Source organism: Ictidomys tridecemlineatus, chromosome 7, assembly GCF_052094955.1.
Source record: "Ictidomys tridecemlineatus isolate mIctTri1 chromosome 7, mIctTri1.hap1, whole genome shotgun sequence".
Lineage (NCBI taxonomy): Eukaryota > Metazoa > Chordata > Mammalia > Rodentia > Sciuridae > Ictidomys > Ictidomys tridecemlineatus.
The window spans coordinates 155586720-155601645 of NC_135483.1; the positions used below are offsets into that span (position 1 = coordinate 155586720).

General features: G+C 34.5%; 2 protein-coding genes across 2 annotated transcripts in view; one reads left to right on the plus strand and one right to left on the minus strand.

Annotated features, from left to right (window-relative positions):
- Ankar (ankyrin and armadillo repeat containing) overlaps nt 1–14926 on the plus strand; it is a 73909-nt gene that overhangs the window by 44544 nt on the left and 14439 nt on the right. Inside the window, exons 12-16 of the mRNA XM_021725761.3 lie at nt 799–1040; nt 9416–9584; nt 13166–13407; nt 13577–13730; nt 13807–13968. Of these exons, the coding sequence (XP_021581436.1) occupies nt 799–1040; nt 9416–9584; nt 13166–13407; nt 13577–13730; nt 13807–13968 (969 nt within the window). The remainder of the gene's footprint in view (nt 1–798; nt 1041–9415; nt 9585–13165; nt 13408–13576; nt 13731–13806; nt 13969–14926) is intronic.
- The window catches only part of Osgepl1 (O-sialoglycoprotein endopeptidase like 1), a 30630-nt gene continuing 23769 nt past the window's right edge, over nt 8066–14926 (minus strand). The window contains exons 10-11 of the mRNA XM_078017722.1: nt 8885–14000; nt 8066–8198 (exon numbers count right to left, since the gene is read on the minus strand). The gene's annotated coding sequence lies outside the window, so the exon portion shown is untranslated. The remainder of the gene's footprint in view (nt 8199–8884; nt 14001–14926) is intronic.

Here is a 14926-nt window from a genome sequence, read left to right on the forward strand (position 1 = left end):
AAGCCTTATCTGTCCTGTTGGATATGGTAGGCATTACCCTAATGTGGATATTGAACACAGATAAAATGCTCTGTAAGCACTGTTGGATCAATAAATTAAAATTATTTAATTATAGACAGTCCCCTAAGAGCATGTAAAAAAAAGTTCTTTGTCCAAAAAAAAGTTAACCATAGACTTAAGTAATAAAGGATGTTTCATTTCAGGTAGCTAAACATATAAAAAAAAGCCCTAATTATACATATCATATTTTCCAGCTCTTTGTGTATGTTCTGTAAGGTGCTATCTTTTTATTTCATATTGAACTGACGTAACAAGCATCCAACTGAAGCCAGATTCTTTATTTTCACTATGCCAAATAATTTCCAATAATGAGGCTAATGTTGAATTTTACTAGATTCTGCACTTTTTGGTTTTTGCTAATTGGTATAAAATAAGGATAAAATATAATAGTATCTTTAAATAATTGCACAAATACTCACACAAAATTGATGCAATAACCACAGCTGAACTCTACTATGTGATAGCTCAAAAATTTATCAATGATTGTAAGCCAAAGTACAGTGTTTTATAGACAAATGTTTTAAAATGTATGATTGTGTGCTATGAATAATGAGAGTTGCCTATACTAGGGATAAGAAAGAAAAGTATATTCATGTAATTTCAAATTATTGTTTTATATCTTATAAAATTATTTGTTAATGATTTATATTGCAGTGCCCATAAACATCATTTAAATCTTGTCAAGATAAATTGACTTCAAATAATTTGTGCTTTTTTGTTTTGGTCTTTTCTTTTAAGGCACCATTCCTGCCTTAACCAACCTATTAAAAATTCCCAAAATAAAATTACAATGCAAAACTGTTGGGTTATTGAGTAATATTTCAACTCATCTAAGTGTAGTGAATGCTTTGGTAGAAGCAGGAGGCATCCCAGCTTTGATTAATCTTCTGCTTTCTGATGAACCTGAACTACACTCTCGCTGTGCTGTCATTCTGTATGATATCGCTCAATCTGCAGACAAGAATGCCATTGCCAAAAATGTAAGCTCTTTTCACAGAACATCATTGTGTGTGTGTGTGTGTGTGTGTGTGTGTGTTGCTTGGGATTGAACCAGGGCCTCATGCATGCCATACGAATATTCTACCACTGAGCTGTATATCCCCTGCTCTCATAGAACATTCTTGTCTCATAGTAATTCCTTCATATAGAAGCTAGAACAAACATGAATTGGTGGGAGTATACTATGTATACAACCAGAGATATGAAAAATTGAGCTCTATATTATGTAATAAGAGTTGTAATGCATTCTGTTGTTATATATAAATAAAAAAAAGAAAGAAAAAAAAAGAAGCTAGAATGAGAGAGAGACCCAAATTGATGGAGGAATGAGAGGGAACTTGGGGAAAAATATTTAACTAAGAAGTTGACCTAAATTAGGGGTGTTTTTTCATATGTTCATATATACTGATTGTTTCTTGCTGTTTATAAGAAGATATTAGAAGAAGCACTACCATTCTAGCTATCTCTATCTGGCTGAGAAATGGAGTCTAATTGTGTACCAGAAAGAATGAATTAGAAGAAAATTATTTTTTTGATGAACTCCAAGCAATCTTTTTCATGCTGTATTTCTTCAAATTCTGCTTTATTATGTCTGACAATATTATTTTATTAAGATCTTTTGATAGATATTTATTTATAAGTGCAATTCCTTTATATAATTTTCTTTGGTTGTTTATAGTTGCTTCTTCATTATAGATTGAGTCTTTTGCATTATAAAATGTACATTTTTCTCAAGCTTAATACTTTTACCTTACATTCTACCTGTGCAAAATTATGTTTGTGTTCTATTTTCTTTGTGCTCATATTTAATCTGCTTTTGCTCACACTTTTATTTTTAATTTTTTGGAATCATTTTAGCTACAAGTGTTTGTTACCAATCATTTGTCAATATATTAGCAATAATAGAGACATCCAGGCCTGCCTCCAGGTTAGTCAGTCTTATTCACTTAGATCTCACAATGTTTCACTGGTAATTTGACAGAATTAGAATAAATTTGTCTCTTCTATGCAGTATACATAGGTTGTGGTTTGTCATTAACTTTTTATTGAGTTAGTCACTTACATGTATTGATGTGTATGTTTTATTTTAGTTCTGTCATAATATTGTATTATTCTATTTTTTCATATGTTCTTTAAATTTTCTACTATTTTGTGCTATTCTCCCTTACCCCTTTTTCTTTATCCTTATGTGAAGTTCAGAATTTATACATCAAAATTAGTTAGTCCTTATTTCTTATACTTGGTATATCTTTTTAACATATACATCTGCATTCTTTCATTTTGGAAATGTTTATATGAATTCATATCTTTAACTTTTTTATGGTATTATTTTAGTACATTCATAAAAATATTTATGGATACTATTCAGATTCTAAGGTTACAGAAGTGAATAAAACAGATACAATCACAGCTTCTATATAGTTTTTATCCTAGTTGATGGTTACAAGACAACAAACAAAACAAATAAGCCAAATATATAGTATGGTAAGAAGGAAAAAGTAAGGAAAGGGGGGAGAAGTCTGGTGAAAAACAGACATTTTCCAGTATTGATCAGGGATTGGTTTCAGGACCTGTGCAGATACCAAAATCCCTAGATGTTCAAGTTCCTTATATAAAATGGCATAGTATTTGTATATAACTAATGCACGTCCTCCTGCATACTTTAAATCATTTCTAGTTTGCTTAAACTGCCTTATACAATGTAAATGCTATGGAAATAGTTGCCATGCTGTATTGTGTAGGGGATAATGACAAGAAAACAATTGGCACCTATTCAGAACAGATACGTCTTTTTCCCATTTTTTAAAATTCATAATCAGTTGAATCCACAGATGTGGAACCTGGGGATATGGAGATCTGATGAAGAAGTTAACATTTGAGTATAGTCCTGAAGTAAATGAGGAAGTGTTTTCATGTTTTTCTATTGATAAGTGCATGCTAGGCAGAGGAAATAAGAGTAATGAAGTAAATAAATAAATGAAGTAAGATTGTGCCTGGCATGTTTGAGGAATAGCAAAAAAGCCAAGGTAATCAAGGGAAGAAAAGAGGGAGACATTCGCTGAATAATGATTGGCCATATCACATAGGGTCATGTAGGCAATTGTTAAAGACACCTTGGCTTTTAGTCTGAGTATGTTAGGAAGCCACTGAATGGTTTTTCTCTGGGAGGTTTTAAGAAGAGATTTAAATAACTCTACCTAGTATGTTGAAATAGGGAAGCAAGGGTGAATGAAGGAAAATGACTTGAGAAACTTTTGCAGTAATTCAGGTAAAGTATAGTGTATTGATCGAGGGTGATGATAATGGAAGTGGCAAGAAGCGGTTATATTCCATATTATATTTTTAAATTTGAGTCACACCGAATTTGTGAAAAATTGAACCATCTGGAGGAACTAACAAAAAAAGAACAGTCAATTGGGTAGCAGAAAACCTGAAAAATCTGTTGTCATATGAAACAACAAGGAAAACATTTTAAGGAGGAGAGAATGATTGACAGTGTCAAAGGTTGTTGTAGAGGATTCAAAATAGCAGATTAGAGGAAGGATGCATCCCAAATTGCTCCATGGCTTTGGATTCAAGTAGCAGGAATAGCTGCTTCTCCATGAGGTAGGTGAATGAGGGATTTCACTAAAACTCAGTATTGGACAGCTGGAGTATCTTAGAGACTCAGAATTTGGATACATTAAACAAAGAAGGAAGACTATGTTGGAGCCAAGCCAGTTGCAGCAGTGGCAGTGGTAACAGTGCTGGTCCATAAAGGGAGGAAGAACACAGAAAGAAACACAACAGACAGGTTTGGTATGGAAAAACATGAAATCATAAAAGCAGCCTGAACTTAGCTGATCCAGAGTCTGTAATTTGCACTGGTGCTTAAAAAGTACTATTTTTCAGAAGGCCACCGGGAAGGTGAAAGCCATCTTCAGTCAGCCATGCTGAAGCTGCTGCGTAGCTGGGAAATCACAGCAAACCCTGCAACACCATCCCAGCATGGGGCTGTCATGCAGCCTAGGGTATACCTAGAAGGATGTGAGTGATTTTACTCAGGGAGATTCAAGTTGGAAGCAAAGGGGAACACAAACTTGCTTCTTCTTTGAGTCTGGTGGCTCACATGACCTACTGAAGAAGTCAGGAATCTGAACAGGCAGGTGTGAATACACTCAGGGACTAAGCCTAGAAAGGATGTGTTCCTGGAGTATTGGCTCCTCTGCCACATGAGTAGAATTCTTGGGAGGCTACTGAGATCTAGATTCCTAAAAGAGATTGGCAACTGCCATACCCTAGGGGTGTGTTGATCTACTCTCCAGAGCAGACATCACCCCCCAAAAGCCCCTAAGGACTGATGAGAACTAAGTCCCACACATTGTAACTCCCCTCATAGAACTCTGCAGCAGTCCTACCCTTAGAGTGCATCATTTGGTCTGTGCAGACAATACTCCAACTGATAGTACTTCCCATTCCATCCTACCTCATACTGGTAAGAAGAGAAGCTGTGACTTATTCAACCAGCTTGAATTTTAGGCCACTCCTACTGGCAGCTCAGTATACAAAAAGAGCAAGGTGTTAACCCCCACCAGCCCTTGCTCTTGTTCTCAGTATGCAGATCAAGAAGAAATGGAAAGACAGTCAAGACATAGATGGTAACTATCCATTCTCATCAACTATTTTGACCACCTCAGTGGAAATGATTCCTTAATTTCTCATTAAGAATCTTTTCCTTTCTGTGTGTGTTCTTATATGTTTATTTTTTGATTAGTTATTTTGTCTTGAGTTGCCTTTTGAGGATTAGGCTTTTAATTTGTATATTTTGGTTTTGCTTTGTATTGAGTTCATTTGTTTCTCATGTTTCTCTTTCTCTCCTCCTGCTAATGACCAAATTCTATTGTTTCTCTTGCCTTTGTTTCTCTTATTTTTTCTCCTCCTTCATTATAACTGTCAACCGATACATCTCTTTTTCATTTTCGTGGTTCATGTTTTGAAATTATAAACTTTTTTCTACCTCCCTATTACATTTTGCCTAGCCGTCTCCTTGCAAAATTCCTCATTGGCAACCTTCCATAACAGGTATTGTCCTCCATTTAGCACAGCTTTACAATCTGCTGGCGTCATGTTTAAGTTGGTAATGGATTCGACCAAGCTTACAGTGAAGGGTGCTTGAGGACCATAGGTTGTTACAGCCTCTTTTAGCTGCTTCACTGTTTTGAAATTTAAAGCATGGTAAATTCGCTGCCCTCCTATCTCAAATGTTAATACTTGAGATCCTGTCTCAGGATCCCAACTATCAACTGCAGGGGTTGGGGGCCTCCCAGCATATGGAGGTGGCCTTATTAGTTGGACATTTACATCCTCTGGTGATAGAAAGGTGTTAGTAGCAGTCTCCTATAGAGGTGGTGCTGTTTTGGACCCTTACACCCTCTAGTGATAGAAAGGTGTTAGTAGCAGTCTCCTTTTGTAACTTTCCCCCTGATGGCTTTTTCTGCTCTAAACTTCCTTCCTCTGACTAGTTCAAGAGATCTTCTCTTTTACTTGAATCTTTTCCTCTGACTAGCTCGAGAGACCTTCTCTTTTACTTGAATCTTTTCCTCTGTCTGACTAGCTCAAGAGACCTTCTCTTTTACTTGAATCAATATGTCTTCTCCTTCCTCTACCATTGTCTGAACTGAAGGCTTTGGACTAAGCAAACAAGATATGAACGTCCACAATGGCAATGTGCCAACTGGCAGAGTCCCTGGGCTTTTCTTTTCTATTCTTTTTAAATCTTCACCATGATGGTTCCATTGTGAGATATTTAACAACTCCTCCTTAAAACGCCATGGGCTACATTTTTGTATTGTATCAACGTATGCCCTGACTGCTCTTGATTTTACTGGGATGCCTCCTTCCTCTAACAATTTACTTAACACTCTTTCGGTTTGTTTTTTACTAATTTCTGATCCCATATTACTACTATAATACAACCCATCAAGATAACACCAAACAAAACCAAGATAGAATGAAATAAAAATGGAACAACAAAAAATCATTATAGCCTTTCTCCCTATCTGTTTCTCAGACGCAAATAGTTTTTCCTCAGATGTGAGCGGTTTTTCTTCTGTCTCACTCATCTCCAGGGACAGGCAACTTAAAACAAAAGTGAAGCAAAACAAAAGAGGAATCTTAAAATGGCTACCCATCCTCTTGCCCTGCCCTCAGGGGCGAGCAGTTTACGTACCCTAAGTCACTCCCCGTACAGGCCACCAAATGCCGCAGTCTGGCTGGGTACAATTCAGGAGCCACTTGTCAAAAGAAACTAACTTTATTTTTAGAACCACACATGCCAAACAAAATAGCTCCTCAGGAAAAAACCCTCAGAGCCCAACTGCCACCACCGGCTTCCCACAAGCCTCTCCCCAACACAAGCCTCACCACCTCCCAATATTCTCCTGCTCTTGAGGCCGATTGGCTGGGTCGCGTGGGTGGAGCCAAAGAAGTCCCCCAATGAGCAGCTCTGTGGTCTGAAAGGGCAGGGAAACAGCCCAATGAGCATCATGGCAGAGGAGCCAATCAGCTAGATGTTGCTGGGGCTGCTGTGAGCCAATCATCAGCCAGCAGCTGGAAGTTTGCTGGAGCCCCTTTGGCTGTGGCTCTCAACAAGGGACAACACTCCAGCATATAGGCACAGGCAACAACTTTCTCAATAGGACCCCTAAAGCTCAGGAAATAATGCTAAGAGTTAAGAAATGGGATGGCATCAAATAAAAAGCTTCTGTAAGGGAAACTAGTTATATGAAGAGAGGATCTACAGATGTGAGAAAATCTTGCTTAAATCACAGAGGATTAAAATCTAGAATATAAAAAGAACTCAAAAAACTTTATACCAAAAAATCAAGTAACTCAATTAATAAATGGGCATATGAATTAAACAGAAACTTCTCAAAAAAAAAGAAATGCAAATGGCCAAAAAACATGAAAAATGTTCAACATTATTAGCAAATAGGGAAATGTAAATCAAAACTACACTGAGATTTCATCTCACATGAGTCAGAATGGCAGTCACCAAGAATACAAACAATAATAAATGCCTGAGAGGATGTGGAGAAAAAGGAACACTACTACACTGTTGATGGGATTGTAAATTAGTACAATCACTATGGAAATCAGTCTTTCATCAAAAGACTAGGGATGGAACCATCATATGACCCTGCTATCCTACTCCTTGATATCTATCCAAAAGAACTATAGTGATACCTGCATCTCAATGTTTATAGCAGCACAATTCACAATACGCAAACTATGGAACCAGCCTAGCAGAATGGAAAAAGAAAATGTGGCATATAAACACAATAGGATTTTATTTTCAGGAAATAGGTCATACCTCAAGGTCAAGAGATGTATATTTTCTCTCTCATGCAGAAGGTAGAGAGGGAAAAGGAAAATAAAGGTGGGGGAAGTTCATGAATATCAGATGGAGATCAGTAAAGGGAAGGGACCAAGTGGTAGGAGGCAGAGAGGAAGCGGGTAGGTGCTGTGGAGTGATAGTGTCAAAATTATATTGTTATATTGTGTGTATGAATGCATATGTAATAAATCCCATCATTATGTCCAACTCTAGTGCACCAATGAAAAAAGTGGGAGGTGCTGGGGATGTGGCTCCAGCGGTAGCCCAGTTGCCTGGCATGTGCAGGGCGCTGGGTTTGATCCTCAGCACCACATAAAAAATAAAAAATAAAGATGTTGTGTCCTCTGAAAACTAAAAAGATAAATATTAAAAAATTCAAAAAAAAAGAAAAAAGGAAAAAAGTAAGAAAAAAGTGGAAAAAAAAGGTTGTAACGTGAAAATTAACTTTTCTGTGTTTTAGTGTCTCTCCCATGTACTCTTGTTTTATAGTGGTGTTTGGCTCATTTTTTCATTGATCATAATACACTGCATTTGTTTACAACTTTCATCTACTTTGTGGCAACATTTTTTTGATGAGCATTTGTCTTAATATGTTCCTGCTGCTATAACAAAATGCCACAGCAAAGATAATTTATAAACAAAAAATATAACTTTATTTTTCTGATAGTTTGAGAGGCAGGGAAGTCCAAGATCAAGGTGGCAGCATGTTCAGTGTTTGGTGAGGGTTGTCCTCTGCTTCCAAGATGACACTTTATTGTTGTATCTTCAGAAGGTAGAAAAGAAAAAGGGCCTAGCTATTTCTTTCTGACTCTTTAATTAGTCACTTCCTGAAAGCTTGTATATTAATACTATCACAGTGGGACTTAAGTTCCTATCTAGGAATTGGCCAGGAGTGGAGGGACACATACATTCAAACCATGATATCATTTTTCATCTATTATAAGGTTTTCTGATTTTTTTTCTTATACTTTGTTTGGTGAGATCCTGTATATGTTCTTTTTTGGTCATTACTCATATTCTATGAGATAAACTCTTTCTGGTACAGGAAGCATATGTGGGAGAGGACCTAGACACATGTTCTAGGATAGCAAGCCTATTTCTTATGCCTTGTACTAATGCATGTGTTCTTTTGGCTTTACTTTTACCTAGCCAACACAGATAGGTGGTTCATAGTGCCTCATAAAGCAGATTCTACTCCATAATGTGAAGTCTTTCTCTTCCTTTTTACCTCACCAATACACTATTTCTTCCAAACTTATATTTTCAGCATGATTCCTGGTTCTCTGATTTTTGAAACTATATAGTACTGGCGTTCTACCATTCTAAATGCCTATTCCTATTGTTTCAAACATGGCATTCTGTTTTAACTCTATCTTGAGTTACTTAATTTGTAAAATTGCTTTCTCAGCATTTCCTGTGATTTGGGGCCATGGGAGTTCTCCATCATACCTGTTGGCAACTTGTACACATTTATTTCAGCATTGCAGATGTCCTCTTGTCTCTCATTTTTCTTGGTATTCTTGCATTACTTTTGTTGGCAAAGAGAAATGACATGTTTACTCCATTTAAAATTAGGGAATTATATTAACATTTAAAAATAATATTTGGTGTTACACAAACATAATTACCAATTACCAGTGCGGTGTCCACAATGGCAAATATTTCCAAATGGTGTAATATATTCAATTGATCTTACTAGTTGCTTCACTTCTTAGATATTTATTAAATGTTATAGTGAAATTGGAGCCTCAAGTTGTTCTAGATGTTATTTTTAAATGTATTTATTGAATTCTTGCCATAAATATTTGCTCAAAATTGTGCTGTCATTTATCACATCAGTAGACACAATCATTTATAGACAATTGTTGTCTTGTAAATAAGCAGATATTTACAGCAAGAAAGATTATAGACTTGTTTCTAAACTAAGATTACATTTATCTTAAATAAATTTAAATGTAATTACTTTTTGTTTATTTTTAGAATGGAATCCCAGCTCTGATAAATCTCTTGACAGTAAACATAGAAAGTGTGTTAGTAAATATTATGAATTGTTTACGTGTATTATGTACAGGAAATGAAAACAATCAAAGAGCAGTAAAAAACCATAAAGGCATCCCACACCTTATCAGATTTCTGAATTCTGACTCTGGTGAGTCTCTACTTCTGTTATTTAAAAGTGATCAGATTTATTAAGTGAAGCAAACATAAATTTGGACTTGTCCTATATGAATATATGTGTCATAGAATTCTCTTTAAGTGGATCTAGACATTTAGTGCATCTAGACATCTATAACCTAAATAGCTGGAATACCTGAATTTAAACTACTGAATTTATAAGTAATTGACTCTCGAAGCATTATTTATTTTATTGAACCCAGGGCCTCACACATACTAGGTAAGCTCTCCACAACTGAGATATATTCCTAGCCCCTTAAAAGCACAGTTTTAAAAAACATTTAATTAGATGGTTTTATAAATGGAAATGCAGGCATAAGTCATGAAAATGTGCTCAGCGCGATAGATGTCTGTGTGAATACTATAAACATTGCTCATTGATAGCTATTTTACAAGTTACAAGAACTTCATAATTGCTGTTACACATTTTATATTAAAATTTAAAGCAATTAGGAGGCATTAGGTCAATTATCAGTTTCTAAAGTGCACCTTAGTACCAATAACATCAGAAGACATAGGCTTTTTTCGACAGCTACTGTAAATAGTCTCTTAGGTTCTTTAAGAATAATCTCATAAATAATTTCAGTTCATAGACTCTTAGGTTCTATAAGAATAATCTCATAAGTGAGCATACTTAAGAACAAGTTTCAAATTTGGAAAGAGAAAAAAAATCAGGAAAAGCTTATCCCTTTTTCTTCCTGCTCAGCTTATCATCTTGTGTTCCAATTCACCAGAAATAAATACAGAATATATACATTGGTAAAATATAAGTGGAGGGTTTGGATAAGGAAGTATTGCGTAGGGCTTTCCTTTCCTTTATTTTTTTTCTTCCTTTTTGGCTTTAGGGATGGAACCCAGGGGCATTTTACCACTGAGCTATATCTCAACCCTTTTTAGTTTTCATTTGAGAGAGGGTTTACTGTTACTTGCTGTGGCTAGCCTCAAACTTGTGATTCTCCTGCCTCAGCCTCTCCAGTCGCTGGGATTATAGGCATATACCTCCACATTTGGCAGCTTTCCTTTACAACGTCACAATTTAAGCAAGTGTCATCTTCCAAGAATGTGTATCATGCAGTGAAATCATTTGAAAGCTCTCTATTCAAAGTTTTCCTCTATTACTTCATTAATTAAGGCTAGTTTTAGAGAGGATCACCTTTTAAGCCTATTTTAACCATACAATTTTCTTTTTTTGTGGTGCTGGGGATTGAACCCAGGGTAATCATATATTTTTAACTTTTTTCAATTTAATTTTTAAAATATTTTTGGTTTGCATTTAAAATTTTAAAGCCTTTATTTTCCTTTATTTTCTTTCAGCCTGTACCAGATATTGGAACAAAGCACAAATTATTGCAATTTGAATAAATAAATGAAGTATGAGTTCCTGGAAGAAAGCCATAGAAATCAATTATTGAAATAATTTCTCTTTTTTGCCTTTTGCCTTATCTAAATTTTAAATAAAAGTATTTTTTCCTTTACTGGTTTACATTATCCCTGCCCCACCAGTCCAAGGAAAATGAAGAACTTAATAAATTTTAATTATTTTTTCTCTTTTAAGTCTCATATCTAACAAATAATCCTCTTTGATATTAGCTGGGTTGATAAGTTATAGGGGATTGCAAAGGAATTTTATTCATTCTGGTATCTTCTTGACTATTTTGAACCACTCTAAGATTTCATGAACCAAGGTAAAATGGCTCCAAAGTAGGTTCCTAAGCATTTTCTTCAGGCAATGGCCTTGTTGATATCTCCATGGTCTAAATATCCACGTCTAGATTCTTCAGATTTAATCTTGCTGAGGGCCCTTTTGTTTTAGGTCTTTGTTTCATCTAGCTTTAGCCATTTGTATTTACACTGTTGCATGCACATGCACATTTACATGTGTGCGTGTGTGCATGCGTGCCTGCCTTCATTCCCACAATGCTGCTGATTTTTTAGGGCACACACCTTCTTCCCTTTTTTCAAATTGAAGCAGGGACAAAGGAATAGACATGGGAATCAAACAGAGACCAAAACTTCAGCCTCAATGAGAGAAAGTTTGCTTTTGAGAACACAGCAAAAAGTACTAAAAAGAATGTAGGCCATGCATTTGCAATAACTCATTCTTCAAACTTATTCCTTTGTCTCAGAGGGAGGAATAAGAGGAGTATTTTTATTCTTAACATTTCTGAGTTCAAAATGGGTGAAGAATTTCTACTTTTTTTGTACTAATACAGGAATACTGGATAAGATGAATGGCTTTCCCTACACTTTCAATTTTACTAGAATGATAATATTTAAAATGTAAAAAGTTGACCATATCTTCTCCTTTAAATTATTCAGACTCTTTTTATCACCTAAAATAAGATCTACATTTCTAGCATGGCCTGTAAGTCTTCCTAACTTCTTTACTTCAAGAGCAAATGACCCATCACTTCCTATCATTCTCTGTTTTATATTATTTTCAAGTAATATTAAACTTAATGCTATTCCATACCCTAACTCTACCATCTTACTCCACAAGTTTAAGGACATTATTTTGTTGGTTCACCATTATATCCCTTTTACCTAGAACAGTGTTTAGCACATAGTAACTACTCAATAAATATTTGCTGAATGAATTATGTAATGACTAAGCAAAGAAAATAATCAAAACAAAAATAATATATTTGATATAAATTTATATAAAGTGACTACACAATATTGGGGATGTAGCTCAGCGGCAGAGAGCTTACTTATTAACATGCATGAGGCCTTGTGTTCAATTCCCAGAATGCAAAAAAAAAAAAGAAAAAATATATAAAACCAGTTAATAAGCATGTAAGAAGTTTAAATTAAACAGTAACCAAAAATACAAAATAAAATGAAACACCATTTTTTGCCTATCAAGCATATATATATATATATATATATATATACACACATACATACACACACACACACATACACACATATAAATTTAATGATAATACCTGTATTTAAAAAGGCACAATAACATTAATACTCAAACTCTGATTACAGACAGTTAAAATGCGATTATTTTTGTAAAGTACTTTACTGAAATATACTGAGTTATTCCAGTAATTCCTGAATACTATGCTAAGGGAAAAAAATACAAACAGGAAGGAAATATCTTACATGCTAATAAGATTTCTCCTGCAATTGTTTAAAACAGTGAAACCTTTAAAATAACATATTTTCAAAATGTGAATGGGCTAAAAAAATGTGATATATTTGCTAATGGAATATTTAGAAGACATCAGTGTTCATAAAGAATGGGAAAATATTTTAATGGTAAATAAAAATGCAGAATATTGCTTTTGTAGCATGACCACATTGAATATGTACAAAGTTGTCTAAATCCACCTATCCTCATAAGAAATAACAAATTAAATTAAATCTAAAGTTTTATTATGTTTATGTGAAGGATCCACAGTTTTTCTTTTACTATTTTTCACTCTAAAATTTCTTTTAACATTTTATAAATGTGATATAATATGGGAAATGATGATAAATACTGCACTTTGATAGTTACTTTATAAAAGGTCTCATATAACTTGTTCTTTGATTCATTTGAAGATGTGTTGAAGGCTGTTTCATCTGCTACAATTGCTGAGGTTGGGCGTGACAATAAGGAAGTTCAGAACGCTATAGCTATGGAAGGAGCGATTCCGCCCCTGGTAGCTCTTTTTAAAGGGAAACAAATTAGTGTCCAAATGAAAGGTGCAATGGCTGTGGAATCACTGGCAAGTTATAACCCTTCTATACAGAAGGCATTTCTGGAAAAAAATTTAACTAAATATCTCTTAAAACTCCTAAAGGTAGGAATTTTATCGTTAGTAACTATCTTTCTTAGATGACTTATTTTCATTTTAGATTTTGTTTAGTGAATAGAAAAATAAAACTAATTCTGGAATAAATATTTTATAAAATATACACCTCAAAATTGTTCAATAAATGTTCACTGACTGAATGGAATTTTTTAATTAGGCATTTCAAATAGATGTTAAGGAGCAAGGAGCTGTAGCACTTTGGGCCTTGGCAGGACAAACACTGAAACAACAAAAATATATGGCAGAACAGATTGGATACAACTTTATAATAAATATGCTTCTGTCACCATCAGCTAAAATGCAGTATGTTGGTAAGTTATTTTCCATACATTAATCTTCACAATGCATAAGCACATGGATTGTCATACTTATCTCTTTGTTTACTAGGAGGTGAAGCAGTCATAGCTCTGAGTAAGGACAGCAGGATGCATCAAAATCAAATATGTGAAGGGAATGGAATTGCACCATTGGTTCGTTTACTAAGAATTAGTAAAATAGCTGAAGGCACACTTCTCAGTGTCATCAGAGCAGTGGGATCCATTTGTGTTGGTTTGTACACTTAATCTCAACTTCTTAAATATCTTTAAGAAAAAGAGAACTTGGTTAGAGAAGTAGAAATTGATCTTTTCCTCTTGAAACCTACCGCTAGAGCCCTAAAACATATAATCTAGAAAGGCTTATAAAAATTTTCTCCGAGACCTTAGTAAATATCTGAGGTTTAATTAAAAACTTTTCATTGGTTTTGCTCTAGAACTCTGAGTGGAACTGAGACTTGACTATTTTGACTTAAAGCAATCTCAAAATAAATACCTAACCCGCACTGAAAATTGCTTTCAATAGTATAACGCTTTGTTGAATCTTCATAAATTGTCTATTTTTTTCCTGGCCATTCAAGAAAAAGAAAAGAGAGAAAGACAAAATAAAACTCTCCTTTGAATTTTAAGGGCTATGTTTTTTGAAGATCTTGAAGAGTTCCTAATATCAAGCCACATTTTTCCATCCCAGTCTCTTTTCATAATAATTCTTTTATTTATAAAGTGGCCTTTATTGCAAAGGGATTGATGTTTCGAGTTACCTGGAAAATGTTGAATTGTCAATGATTGACCTACCAAAAGTAAAAATTTGGGTTCTTTGCTGACCTTCATGTACACAGTGAGCTGACTGTAGAATGTTTCTTGTAAACAAGGGGAAAATAAGATTCTTATTTCTAGGTCACTGTATTTCCTGAAAAGTAATAATACAGCTGAAGGAAGTACATAGATATTAGGTCCCAAATTTTATTTTCTTTTTGATTATTAAAACTACTTGCAGAAATTCATTAACTCCAAGGTAATCAGCCACAGAAGAAAATGTTCCTTTATTTTATTTTATTTTGGACAGAGACCATAGAATAAATTATAAGTGTTCATAAAATTCTGGAAAATGATTTTATACACAAAGTTGCTTACACAAACATATACACAATCAATTTCTTTATATTAGTTCACTACATATCAATGGGGGATGA